General features: G+C 41.7%; 1 protein-coding gene across 8 annotated transcripts in view; it reads right to left on the reverse strand.

Annotated features, from left to right (window-relative positions):
• Positions 1-14,704, reverse strand: part of ENAH (ENAH actin regulator) — a 96,985-nt gene that overhangs the window by 12,824 nt on the left and 69,457 nt on the right. For 4 of the 8 annotated variants that reach the window (XM_061350475.1, XM_061350477.1, XM_061350476.1 and 1 more), the window contains 4 exons: positions 4,778-5,097; positions 2,756-3,556; positions 630-937; positions 226-362 (listed from right to left, as the gene is read on the reverse strand). In XM_061350475.1, the coding sequence (XP_061206459.1) occupies positions 226-362; positions 630-937; positions 2,756-3,556; positions 4,778-5,097 (1,566 nt within the window). The remainder of the gene's footprint in view (positions 1-225; positions 363-629; positions 938-2,755; positions 3,557-4,777; positions 5,098-14,704) is intronic. The other 4 variants (XM_061350479.1, XM_061350480.1, XM_061350481.1 and 1 more) reach the window with 2 other exon arrangements.

The raw sequence follows: 14,704 nt of genomic DNA on the forward strand, positions 1-14,704 counted from the left end.
TGCAAGTCTGTATCCCCTCCCCATCTGCTAAACAAAGACTTACACAGAAGAAAAGTATTCGATTACACTCAAGTAAAAATGGCTATTCATAAAACATTATCAACTTCACAAAGCAACCACATGAGCAAGCCGATGTTTGATCTTTAGCCAGCTGCAAAGAGGCACCCAAAATCCTACCTCTTACAATGACTAAGCAGCTGGACCACAGCAGAAACAGCTCCTTACCTCCTGGCCAGCAGGGCACTCATTTCTTCCATCAACCCACTGCCTCCCAAGGGAAGTGGTCCATTTCCACGGCCACTATCTGTTTTAGATGAAGCAGAACCTCCTCCTCCTCCACTTGAACTGGAGGAGTCTTCACCCTTCGTAATACACAAAATAACAGCAGATGTGCAAATAAAAGGATAGCTGACTTAATGAAAGAAGCAAAGTTCACATACAAGAAAGAAACAACTGTATAAAGAATGTGATGGGCTGGTAGTACATCCTGTAATACTTTTTTAGTAATGAAGCAAGCCCTACTCCAAAAGTGTTAATACTATTATTCATCTTGAACAAAAACGACAAACAGCTCAGGAAGACAGGACTTAGAGACAAGAATTGGAGAAAGAAACAAGAGCTGTATTTACCCGTGAGACTTTCCTAAGTTTGGCTCCAGCGAGTGCAGCTGCTAGTCCAGTTAAAGGGCGATTTTCTTCGGACACGAATCCCACTGAAAATCCAGAGGCAGGAAGAGGGGGAGCAGGAGGTGGAAGGGGAACGGAAGGAGCTTGGCTAGGAAGTGGAGGAGGTGGTGGCGGCGGTGGCGGAGGCCCCGAAGGTGGAAGTGGAGGTGGTGGTGGTGGGCCAGGAGGAGGTGGGGCTGCTACTGAAGACTGAGCTGGGCCAGGGGGCAGGGGTGGTGGGGGAGGAGGTGCAGGTGGTCCTTGGACAACACCTAGTATCAAAGAGAAAACAAGTAGACTGTATTTAGGATTTAGAAAAGAAAGGTCTTATTTCCATTGAAATACTGGTTCTTTTGCTCAGTGTATGAGACTGTATGTATACTGGTAAGGGTCCTTTTTACAGGCAAGGAAACACTGCAAGTTTCAGCAGGAGAGAAGTATTCTTCTTAAACGCACTGAAAATATGACAGAGTATGCTACGAGAGAACAGACAGCTTCAGAGACATTTGCATACAAAACCCCTCCAGTCAGGTTCTGGGCTGCAACCAAGAAGAAGCTTACACTGGGAAACAGGCAAAGCTTTTTATAAAGTGTCAAGTAAGGCACGAGCATCACACTGCGTAGGAACAATCTGTGTATTCAAATGGTGCTAACACAGAGTGACTTCTGATTCTACTAACAGGCACTTAACACTCCACCCAAACATCTGAACCCTGGAACAGTTTGAGTTCCAACATGTTCTAAGCTATATAAAAACCTTTCCTATAAAGACCATTCCAGGAATCAAGTTTAATAATTTAATAGAAATGCTAATTAGTGAGTTAGAAGACTGACATGTTTTAAGCTGATGGGAACAAGCTCTTCTATTATTTATCTCTGATTCCTTTGATACTTTTAAATTCGCATTGATATGCAATACAAAAATGTGTTTTGAAGAACCACTATTCTGATGATCCCTGCGTTATTATTATAGGAACAGTTTAAGAAATTGTGACTAAGAAAACAGCCCCACACATCCTCCCCCTTCCTCGCCCGATCTGCCATAAGCTACTAAAAATGCTGAGCAACTACCTTAAGCCATGTTTACAGGCAGAAATTTCACACACAAGTCTTCCTGGTTTCCTACCCTGCCAACCACTGTGTAAATTTAAAAGCCCTTTACGCTCTCTTGGTGTCACTCAGCATCCAAATGTTGAGTGACTCTTTTATTCCATACTACATATGAGGCCATTCACCCTATTTCTACTCCATCTCAGAGCAGCTCACACCTTCATTTAAGACAAGAGGGTATCAACAGGATCTACTCTGCATGGCTCACGTGTGATGAAGCCATTGTCTGTTCATCTCCCAGGAGCTTCTCTGCCCACACCTTTAGCTGAGCTACTGCAGACCTAGATCTATTAATATAAAAGCAGTATTCAGGTTAACAAAGACATGTAAAACACATTTCTATCATACTGGTAGTGTCCATTAATACTGTCACCTTCAGCTGTGCTGGTAGAATACTACAGGAGACCTGTTTTCATATATATACATATATATATATATATATATATATATACATATATATATATACATGCATAAAGCCATGTATCAAAATATGACCACTATCCAGAAATTCTGTCGGTGTCACATACTGCTTCCTAAATTTGAAAGTATCTGGAGTATCAAAGTGGTTTAGATCACTCCTCACTTAAGGCCATTCACGTCTCCAAAGCTGCCCATATGCTTTTCCATGCTGGCTGCCATCAGAAAATGAATGATGATTATTACTAGCCTGTTAACACCATGTTCCAAATAAACCATCAGTGCAAGATTTACCAAGCAAGTATTTGACAAGCTCTGTTTTTGTGGAGTGCTCAAGAAACCAGAATTTTATTCATGACAGGCCACAAAACGCCGGCTCTTTTCCACAGAGCTTTATAGTGTCCCTTACCCCATCTTCCAAACGGTATTTCATTGTGGTATTAAGATCACTGCAACTTTGGAGCCATTGTATTAATTCTTCGGGGCAGTTACAGGCTTTGATACCAACTGGTTTCGACTGCATTCCTGATTAGTGCATTAGTAGCAATAACAGAAAGCCTTACCCTGCTGGGTCGTAGGTTCAATCGGCTGAGAGGCTGCCTGCAAGACTGGCTCAGAAGCAGAGGAGTCTCCCAGCACAGAGTTTAGAGAGTTCTCAACAGAGGCAGGGGTAGCTGCAGAGGGAGAAGGGAGAACACTAGGCTTGGATGAGGGAGTCGAGGCATTCGGGGAGTTGGGAGAAGGAGAAGCTTGAGGTCCAGAGAGTGACAGAGGCGGAAAGGAAGGCAGTGGGGGGGGAGGAGGCGGCGGAGGCGGCGTTGGACCTGAGGTAGAAGGTGAAGGAACCGGATAAGCCAGGTTTTCAGGAAGCCCGTTAGGAGCCGTGGGAGACGTGGACATTTGGGTCACTGGATTAGAAGCCGACACTGGGAGGACGGGTCTCGGACCAGTAGCTTTGCCTGGTGGACTGCTTATCATTACTGGAGGAGATGGGGGAAGTGGGGCAAAACTGGGTGCTGACCAGGCAACAGGCTTTGTATTTGGAGGCAAAGTCGCCACGGCATTGACAGGTGAAGGGGGCCGAGAACTTTTGTTCAGTGGACGAGGAACTGTAGCGTAATGGGGGAGAACAGGGTGGAAAGCTGAGCCTAAAGATGTAGCAAAACGTGATGCAGAGTGCCTTAGAGGCGGTGTAGGGGGAGTGGAAGTCGGTGGTGCAGAAGTCACTACAGCATACTCCGGTGTGGCCTCTGACATTGGTGCTGAGACTGCTTTTGCATATGATGGAGGAGGTGCTGAAGGAGGCTGGCAACTGGAGTATTCAGGAAGTGGAGTGCTATACGGGGAGTTGTCGAAAGATGGAGCTGGACAGAAGATGGAAAGCAGCAGCAAAGGCAGGATAAAAAAAGGAGAAAGAGAAAAAGGGAGCTAATGAAGCAACAAAACCAGCATTCAAACAAAATGTATAAATGTAGACTACAGTTAGTACCAGAGGATTAGGCACAAGTGAAAATACTGTTAGGAAAGTTTCACATATTATCAACAGCTGCTTGTAAGTTTTACCAACTATTTTTGTGCCAACATCTGAATTTACAAGTATGTTCTAGAGTAAGATTTCTCAAATCCCATCTGTGACATGGATTAGGCAGAGGGTTGATTAATGAGTCTTTTATCAGCTTTTATCTTTTTGTTTGGTTGCAAACTGCAAGCAAGTGTAGTGATCTTAACATCTGTTACAACTCCACTAACAAAACTCATACCATAGGCAGCAAGTATCATCTTTCTCTTCCCCAGAAAAAGCTCCATCGCAAACTTGAAAGTACTGGGAATAAAAATACCAATAAAATCCTCTGCTTTAAAGCGACAGCTCTTACAGTGTTCCTTGATTCCTACTATGAGCTGATTTATGTAATTTGAGTTTGTTACTAAAGAACAACCTAATGCTTGACTAATGTTCCATTATATTACCAAAATGAGGAGGCTTTCAGCTATCACTTGATACATTTCCACAGGCAGTGCATTATCTTATCTACAAGCACATAGGATACACTTCACTGAAGTGTTACTACAATGCTGAATTAAACAAGACTTCATACTGAAATGCGTTTCTTGCACTATTACTTCGCCTTATGTAGTGACATACCTTCAACATTAATACACTCAACCCGATATGTTTAAAGGGGGTTTCCCCCCGTTCCCCCCCCCCCAGATTATGTAATGAGAATACATCTTGTTGAATAGAGCAAACAATGACATGGTATTTAGCAACTCATCATATTTTAACCTATGTTGGAGGCACCCAGTGTGATTCAAGCACTTCAAGCGATCAGACTATGGCAATGGAGGGAGCAAGTAGCGCAAATAATTTTATTTCCGAGTTAATGGAAAATTGTGACAGGAAAGCCAAAGCTCTTGGACTTCTTGCCATAGAAAAAGGAAGCAATTTCAGCGAACAGAAGCCTGAAATACTGACTGTTGTTACACAGCTGTACTCACTGCCCTTTGTTGCTTCTCTCCCAACTCCATCACCCAAACACAGAAAGAGTAGTCTGGTACTCAAATACACTTGGTTTTGAAAGTCTTACCAGCATTTGAAATTCTTCTTTCTCTTTCCCATTCCAACTGTTCCCTTTCCAACTGTTCTTGCCGTTCTCTTTCTTGCCTTTCCCGTTCAAGTCGTTCAAGTCTCTCTCGATCCTGCCTCTCCTTCTCTTGTCTCTCCCTTTCTAGGCGCTCTTGCCGTTCCCTTTCTTGCCGTTCTCTCTCCAGTTGCTCCTGTTCTAGGCGCTCTCTTTCAAGTCTTTCCCTTTCTAGCCTCTCTCTCTCCAGCCTCTCCCGTTCCATTCGTTCACGATCCAGCCTCTCCCGTTCCAGCTCCTTCTGCCTCTGTTGCTCTTGCAACTGTCTGCAATCGTGGAAAAAAGGGAAAAAGACTGAGCTGCAAAGTGAAAATCAGTATCAAGCAACTGTTAGAGGACAAGAGATAAACTAATCAACAGTCTTTGCACCAGCAAGAACACACGCACAGCATTTGTACCTACATAAAACTCTTAATTCCACATGGCACTTTTCTGAGCTGGATAATAGCTTTATTATGTCTACAGTAACAAGAATCATATATCCAATTTCCTCTTAACTAATTTAACATTGAGAGACAGCTTTCAAGAGATAAGACTAGAAAGCTGCTGTTGCTAATTTACTAACTGATACAATCTTCCCACTTTGGGATGTGGAGTTATATTTGTTCTTTGCACAGTATTTTATACTATGAAGTAGTGAATAAAAGTACAGTGAAACAGCAGCAATACAAATACTTCTTAGACAAAAACTGCCCCAAACAGTTATTCAGCTAGTAAGATAGTTTTAATCCAAATTTTATAGAAGCATCAAAATGCACACATCTGTCTCCACTTGCATAATACTACACGCACATACAATTTAACCAGCATCAAGGCAAGAACACCCTGAAGGCAGGCGAAAACTGGACATGGTCAGAAAAAGATCCTGCGTGCAGCAGCCAAGGAAACCCTGCAGGGAGCTGGCAGGGTTTCCAGCTTATGGGAGTCTTTGCAAAGGAAAACAGTAGGAAGATGTGGAGAAGAGGAAAACAAGTAAAAGCAGCGTATGGGAAACAAAGAACTTCCTATAGGTAAGACGAAATTGTGCAAAATTTGCTGCCAAAGCCACTAGTTTAACTGAAAGAAAGGACTTTCTTGCAGAAACTTCCCTTTGGAACAGGTTGGCCAGACAAGCTGTGGCTGCCCCATCCCTGGTTGGATGAGGCTTGGAGCAACCTGCTCTAGTGGAAGGTGTCCCTGCCTGTGACAGGGGGTTGGAACTGGATGAGCTTTAAGGTCCCTTCCAACCCAAACCACGATTCTATGAAAATACAGTGGGAAAAGCTGTAAACAACCCTCTTGCGTCTCTTCCTCCCTTGTTTTGTATTTTGTTCAGGTTGTTTGGAGGGTGTAAATTAAGTTTAAAAGAGAGACATGTATCTAGTAAGCTAAAAAAACAGCTTTTTGATTTCCAAAGCTTTTTCATCTCCTGGGACAGCTTACTATCGAAACAAGAATTAGGCACATCCTCCTCAAAGCTGTGGCCAGTATGTTCCTGTCAGTATTTATCACTGAAAATGTTCGTTTTTACCCTTTGAGTTGTTCTTTTCCAAAAAGAAACCCAGTAAGCTTAAAACCAAAAGCTTGTATACTAAGCATAGTATACAAAGCTGCAAACTTTGAGATGAAAACTGAAGATAGCTTCTCAACAAAGTACAGCCAGCTTTTAAGTATAAAGCAAAAAGGAGACCTAAATTCTAACACCATGAACTACTAAGTATGTCTTTTGTATAGACCGCCACTGGGCAATCTGATTTGGAAAGGTCATTGTAATTCTATACTATATGCTTAGAGCCATACAAAACTGAAGTCTAAAAATGAAGGGGACTGCAGCTATTTCACTCTTATTCATGCCCAGAAAATACTGGCAGAACCAGAAACCCCATCCCATGCACTGTTAAATACTGAAGTCCATCCTCTTTCAGCCCAATGTTTTTCCTTCATAAACAACGTTGGAATTTCAAAATCACTGTAAGAAATTAAGTTCCAGTTATGTACAGCAGAAGTACTCTTCCTTTCTGAACTTGTTACCCAGCATCTTAAGAAGCAGCAAAATAGCTCTGCTTTAGTATCACTCCCCTCAGCTCCTGCTCTTCCATATAATAAAGCTGTAACATCAGTCACTAAGAAATCAGGGCTGGCATTCAGCTTGTTAAATTCTTGGGTTTTAGCCTCAGAAGTCCAATAAGAAGTCTGGTAACTGACTGACACAAAGTTGGAACCAGTAGAGGATTGCTATGAGTATCTAGACAATACAGCATAAGCCACAGAAATTTAAGCTCCAAAAGATACATTAAAAGTATTTTTGGCATTACATTTTTGCTTGCTCTGTAAAACTATGTGCTCTTTTCCCCTTGGATAAAATCTATTATTAGAGGAAAGCATTGTTTTCATCCTGGCTAACTTCAGCTTGGTCATCTTTGGCTCTTTTTTTGTGAAGGAGAGGTGGATGTACATATGTCTGCAGTTAAATGGCTATTCAGAGCAGGAGTCAATATTTACAGACTCCAAAGCAGCTTTATTTTGTTCACTCATTTTCATTTATCTTCCAGAAATTAGTATATTCTACTTAGAAATGTACACAGTGTTAAACCTAAAAATAAATGTAGATAAGGCATTTGAGGTCATACACATTCTATGTCATATTTAGTTTATAAAACTAGAAGGTTATCAATCTTCAAAGTTTAACAACACATCAAGCATATGCCAGGTATTTAAATTTTCCCTTTCTTAAACTCTTCATCTCTTTACAGAAATAGGAACTTGATATAGGTCACTTCTCACATAAGTGGAGCGTCACCAGGGCAGTTCTGCACTAAAGCCAAACCAAGAGCTGTGCCATTTCATATTTTCATAAGCAATGCAGAAAAGAAACAGCAAGGTGCTCCTGAAGAAGCTCCTTAATATTACGTTATTTAGGACAGCAAGGATAACAGGCTGATTATGAGGAACTACTAATGTATCCCTAAGTCCATGTGACTAGGCAACAAAATTAGCAAATAAAACTGAACTGAGATAGTAACTGATGCATGGAAGAGAGGGAGAATCTGCTAAATTCATATCTAAAATGTTGGACTTTGAGTCGAATGCTGACTCAGGAGTGAGATACCAGTGTTATGACAGGCAGCTCAATGACCACATCCATTCATCAACGTTTTCCGTTCAAAAACATAAATTAGATGCTACACGTTAGGAAAGAGCAGTATAGAAGATACCATCATCTGCTTCATGAACCCCACATCTCTGTTCCCACCTCAGAAGGGGAAGAAGGCAGAACTGAAAAGGTTCAAAGAGCAGCAACACTGTGATCAAATGTACCAAACGGTTTCCATTTAAGATAACTAAAAAGCTGGAATCCTGGATTCTGGAAAAGACAACTGGATGTCTATAAAATCCTGAGTAATGAGGGCACTGTAATACGACAGCTGGGAGGGAAGATTTGATGCAACCAATAAGAGCAAAGCTGAAAAGAAGAGAGCATCTCTGCACATCAGGCAGATGAACTATGGAAATCCTTGCAAAAGCAATTCAAAGAGGAGAAAAAGCCCACGTGGAAAAAACTAAAACAAAACAAAAACCAAGCCACAGGAGGTCACTTAGTAAATAGAAACTGCATCATGCACAAAAAGTTGAACCAAAAATAGCCATGGGATGGAACAGTACCCGAGGGAAGTACTCCAGGTCTTTGCCCTGGCTGAGAAGGGTTTCACTTAAAGCTTTTCTAACTGTGGAGAAGGGTAAGTGCACATGTGTGTCTATGTGTGTACTATACACAGGAGAGGTGGGGATGTGAGTCTCCATAGAGCATATAATTACATGCAATTTTGATTTAGGCATGCATTTTATGCAATTACAGCATAACTGCAGATGCAGGCTTGAATTGACTAGTTATCCCAGTATGTTTTAATACACTCCTGAAGCTTACCTGGGTGTTTTCTCCTCTTCAGAGAGCTATGAAGACACACAGTGCCCACATATCGTAGCAAAATATACCTAAGTGGTCTTAGGCTTTAAACTTGAGCTGAAGTAAAACATTTCAGTCGGGAACCCATGCCATCAAACTGCACTGGCTGTCTACTAAGATATAGATAAGAGACAGTGAGATATCCACTGTCATCTACACAGGACCTGAATAAGAAGTTCTCATTATGAAATAAATCTTGAGTGATCCCTCAGTATTTAACTTTTTTTTGTAAAAGAATCCTCATCTTCAGTTTCTTCAGGAAATAAAGGAATGAAACCAGACTTTGAAATGTACAAGTAAAAGCTATGAACAAAACAAGCACTGTGCATATGATACAAAAGCTCTACCAAGAGAGGGCAGCAAAATACCTTGCAAACATTTCTTACATAAAATTCCTATGCAGTAAAACATAAGATGAAATACACCACTGTTGAGAATAATTTTAAGCTTATTCTCATTATATATTGCTGAAGCATATATCATATATATTGAAAAGCAAATCAAACAAAACCTACCACTACCCCCAAACCAAACCCGGACCTCACAACCCACGACATTTTAAAAGTCTTTTTAACAAAACCTTTCAAATAGAAAAACCCACAAGTGGCAGAGGTCAAAAGATCAGTATGTCAGTAATGCAATCAAGTTGCTTTAACCCAACTTAATGAGCAAGGCTGAATTTCGTTAAGCTGGAGATCTTTCTTAGTTCACAAGTGTTATAGTTGTAGCTTAAAAGATTAAGAACTCATTTTGCTTATTAAAGAGAGAACAAATTTGTCTGCATTAAATCCCCCCCGGATTTAGTTAGCACTAGATAATGTGGTTTTAAAGTTTTGTCAGAGATCTGAATTATATAATGCAAAAGCATTAGTAGATTATGAAGAGTCACTGCACAACAATTAAAGCATTTCTGAAATGTCAGGACTTTGCTAGCTCTAAAGCATGGCAATGTTCAAGAACATCATGAAAGCAATACATGAAAATTCTTCAGCCTTACAAAGCTTGGTATAGCTACTAGAACATTTGAAAAAGCTAACAAGGTGCTACAAATGGCCCAGAAAGCCATCTTGTAACAAACTGCTCATGATGCTAAGGCAAAGTGATTCTAACTATTTTAATTACTAGGATCTAAGAGCTAATTTACACTGAATAGCTGAGATTGCTATAAAACTATACAGCACAATCATATACAAGGCTCTGTTACATATGGGTTTAGATGCAAATAGCCAACTTCAGAATTTCAGAACAGCTGCTACTTTATCACATATCCTATTCATGAAAGTTCCATTTTGGTTTTTCGTTAGTTTCATGGCAAAAGCACCTTTGGAAACTTCACTTTGGGATGTTTGGGGAGGAGAGGTTCTTGAAAATTTTTATTTATTTATTTGTTTGTTTGTTTGTTGGTGGTGGTGTTTTTAAATAAACTTACTCTGACATTGCAACAGCTTTTAAAATTACTTTTCCTCTTGCCCTTACACTCTTATCCAGTTACGGAGGTAAAAGGAGGTACTGTTGGAAGATGAAGAAAGAATCATATTTTAGAACAGTAACTTGTGACTTTTAACTCTATCACCTTTAATCCTGCTGTTCTCTGGTCAGCCAAGAATCAGGAACATGACTACATTCTTGAAATAACACAAGGAAAAAAATGCAGTGAGCAGAGTTACATACACACTGCTGTATTCCTGCTGAAAAAAAACCCCAAACCCTCTATTCCATGATGGTGAAAGTGTTCAGGATTTCTCTACACCCTAACTGCAAAACAGAATTGCAGTTCATTTACACAGGTACACACAAAGCCTTCCTAGTTTGTTCTGAATCAGATCATAAAAGGAAATAAGAAGTGCTACTTGCTACTGTCTTTCCTCTTGATGTTATATGAATATCCCAACTAGAAGGAAGTGCAGCAGGAGGGCCAGGAGACCTCCTTGGATGGATAAGGAGCTCCTGAGGAAAATTCAAATGAAAAAAGAGGCTTATAGAAAGTGGAAGCAAGGACAGGCAGCCTGGGAAGAGTACAGGGATGTTGTCTGGGAAGCTAGGGACCAGGTTAGGAAAGCTATGGCCCAGACAGAATTAAGCTTGGCTAGGGATGTTAAGGATAACAGGAAGGGATTCTACAGGTACGTAGCAAATAAAAAACAGACTAGGGAAAAGGTAGGCTCCCTCAGGAAGCTCTCGGGTGAACTAGCTACACAGGATTTGGAGAAGGCTGAGGTTCTGAATGACTTCTTTGCCTCTGGGCCCACTGTAGCAGCGGAACTGGCTCGAGACCATCTTCAAAATCTGAACATGCACAAGTCCATAGGACCTGATGAAATCCATCTGCGGGTCCTGCAGGAGCTGGCAAATGAAGTTGCTAAGCCGCTGTCCATCATATTTGAGAAATCATGGCCGTCAGGTGAAGTTCCCGACTACTGGAAAAAGGGAAATATAACCCCCATTTTCAAGAAGGGGAAAATGGATGACCCGGGCAATTACAGATCAGTCAGTCTCACCTCTGTGCCTGGCAAAATCCTGGAGCAGATTCTCCTGGAGGACATGCTAAGGCACATGAAAAACAACAAGGTGCTTGGTGACAGCCAGCATGGCTTCACCAAGGGGAAATCCTGCCTGACCAATTTGGTGGCCTTCTGTGATGGGGCTACGGAACTGATGGACAGCAGTAAAGCAGCTGATGTCATCTGCCTAAACTTGTGCAAAGCGTTCAACACTGTCCCACACGACATCCTTGTCTCTAAATTGGAGAGACATCAATTTGATGAATGGACCACTTGGTGGATAAAGAACTGGCTGGATGGCCATACACAAAGAGTTGTGGTCAATGGCTCAGTGTTCATCTGGAGACCAGTAACGAGTGATGTCCCTCAGGGATCGGTGTTGGGACCGGTCTTGTTCAACATCTTCGTCACCGACATGGACAGTGGGATTGAGTGCGCCCTCAGCAAGTTTGCCGATGACACCAAGCTGTGTGGTTCGGTTGATACGCTGGAGAGAAGGAATGCCATCCAGAGGGACCTTGACACGCTTGTGAGGTGGGCTGATGCCAACCTCATGAAGTTTAACCATGCCAAGTGCAAGGTCCTACACCTGGGTCAGAGCAATCCCAGGCACAGCTACAGGCTGGGCAGAGAAGAGATTCAGAGCAGCCCTGCAGAGAAGGACTTGGGGGTGTTGGTCAATGAGAAAATGAACATGAGCTGGCTTCAGTGTGCGCTTGCAGCCCAGAAAGCAACCGTATCCTGGGCTGCATCAAAAGGAGTGTGACCAGCAGGTCGAAGGAGGTGATCCTGCTCCTTTATTCTGCTCTCGTGAGACCTCACTTGGAGTATTGTGTGCAGTTCTGGTGTCCTCAACATTAAAAGGACATGGATCTGTTGGAAAAAGTCCAGAGGAGGGCCATGAGGATGATCAGGGGACTGGAGCACCTCCCAAATGAAGATAGGCTGAGAAAGTTGGGGCTGTTCAGCCTGGAGAAGAGAAGGCTGCGTGGAGACCTCATAGGAGCCTTCCAGTATCTGAAGGGGGCCTATAGGGATGCTGGGGAGGGACTCTTCATTAGGGACTGTAGTGATAGGATAAGGGGTAACAGGTTAAAACTTACACAGGGGAAGTTTAGATTGGATATAAGGGAGGAAATTCTTTCCTGTTAGGGTGGTGAGGCACTGGAATGGGTTGCTCAGGGAGGTTACGAATGCTCCATCCCTGGCTGTGTTCAAGACCAGGTTGGACGAGGCCTTGGGTGAGATGGTTTAGTGTGAGGTGTCCCTGCCCATGGCAGGGGGTTTGGAACTTGATGATCTTAAGGTCCTTTCCAATCCTAACTATTCTATGATCTTAAGGTTCTTTTCAGCCCTAACTACTCTATGAAAAAATAAGCTGATACCACATGTACACCAAGGTATTATGCCTTTAGCAGGTAACATCACTACATTCAAGAGTACAACAACTAGTGTGTGTCATCATCAACTAGGAATCTGTCCCAAGTTAATACTATTCGTTACTTTTAGGTCTGTATTGGAGGCATTGGGTGGGAAACAGGTGGTTGTTTTTACTTCTGCTCCGAGAGATGAATGACTGACAAAGAGATCCTCTGGTCCTTCTGCTAAAAACCCAATCAAAAGAATTGAAGCCTCAATCAGTTCTATCAAAATATAGCTATTATCACATGGGGTGAAGGGAAGACAAGAGATCTCAACTAGATCAAGAAACTTCAGTGCTTACTGGTAAAATGGTATTCTGTGTCAGAGCAGACTCAACAGCCAGAGAGAGCCCATTCTTTTCTGGAACACTTCTCTCATTTAAGCCTGCATCTTTGTCATCAGCAGAAGAGTTACCGCAAATGTCTCAGTTTGTGTCCTGCCACCAGGGAAAGTATGCCTAGACATTAAGCAACTCTCATGGTATCAAAAACCAGAGCTGTTGTCACTGGGGCACCAAGATCAAAATCCTACATGTAACAAATCCATTGCTGACACAGTTCGCGATAGCAAATAGCTGTCTGCTCTGGCAGGTCACCTTGTTTCCTCAACGGGAAGCTTTTCTGTACATTCACATAAACCCTCAGGAGTCTAACACTAGCTTGCTTTGCTCTTGGAGGCAAGATCAAGACTTTATTTTTTTTTCCCTAAAAAGATGACAGGAAACTGCACGAAGACAGCCATATATCAACCTAAGTAACAGAATTCTGCCACAAACCCGAAAGGCTTCTTGTCACGAAGCCAGATACATTAAACCAGAGGTATTTCCATGAACAATACAGACAAAAGCATCTTTGTATCATATCCAAATTCAAAAGGCACTGAGCTGGTAGACATTCCAAGGTAACAGAAACTGGTTTCAAGTATTTCATTTTAAAACTCACTGTAGAAAACAAAGATCGAAGACAAAGCCAGCAGAAAACAAAACATCTTGAGGAACAGACCTGACTGAAGTAATTGCTGCCCTGAGTGAAGAGGTCAGATGCAGGCAGATAATACACAGTATTTGACAGCTGTTAGTCATCATTTATGAACACACTCATTTCATAGCCCACTGTTTCCTGGCTGAAAACCTGGTGTCAAAGCAGGGCATCAAATCAGTCAGAAAAATCAATAGGAGCAGCCCTGTTTTGTTTGCTTGAAGATACAACAAGGATGGGGGGAAAAAAATACCACTAATGAGTGTAATAAAAGAGGACACTAAAACCCATCACTTCAGCCATTTAAAAAAAAAACCATGGAATTAAAAATCATCAAACAGATGCACTTGAGGGCAGATTTGCAGGTCTGTGTCCCACACTGGTTTTTGTTGGCTTTGAAAATGGTTTCTTGCTTGTGATGTTACCTATTCTAAAACAAATGTGGCATCACAGAAGAGACATATGGGTGACACCCAAAAGGCAGCATGAACATTGCTAGACTACTGCTCGCTTAAAATGCTGGAGTAGTATTCTGCACTAACTATTCTGAAAGTTGCCATTAAGACATTCTGTATAAGAAACCAAATGTGATTATACAAAACCATTCAACGAACGTATGCATCTTCCATTCTGTGTGCCATTAGTTGGGTTTTTTTGTTTTTAATTTATGTTTTATAACCCAACATCAACAAGAAATCTCGGAGTAACGCTTCTATGTCAAAGTCCTAAAGTTAAGTATGTAATATCAACTATAACTGAACCTGGACTCATCAATCCAAACCAATGAATTTGGATTGATGAGTCTGAAGTTGTTCAAACTGTGTTGCTGATCTGGCTGTTAAACTTACGCTTACTAATTAAATAAATGTTAAAATACATTTAACCATTAAAATATGTTCACCAGTTTACAAATTTGCATTGCAATGACCAGCTTTCAGGGCTGTTCCTTGCTCTTGCACCAGCTCCTCTAACCCTGCCTCAATCTATGGAGCAATAAACAAGACAGTGATGTTTGGAGTTTTATTCTAAA

The sequence above is a fragment of the Neopsephotus bourkii genome, unplaced genomic scaffold (assembly GCF_033783945.1).
Source record: "Neopsephotus bourkii isolate Nb327-2 ecotype Australia unplaced genomic scaffold, CSIRO-AGI_Nbou_v1 NB_518, whole genome shotgun sequence".
NCBI lineage: Eukaryota > Metazoa > Chordata > Aves > Psittaciformes > Psittacidae > Neopsephotus > Neopsephotus bourkii.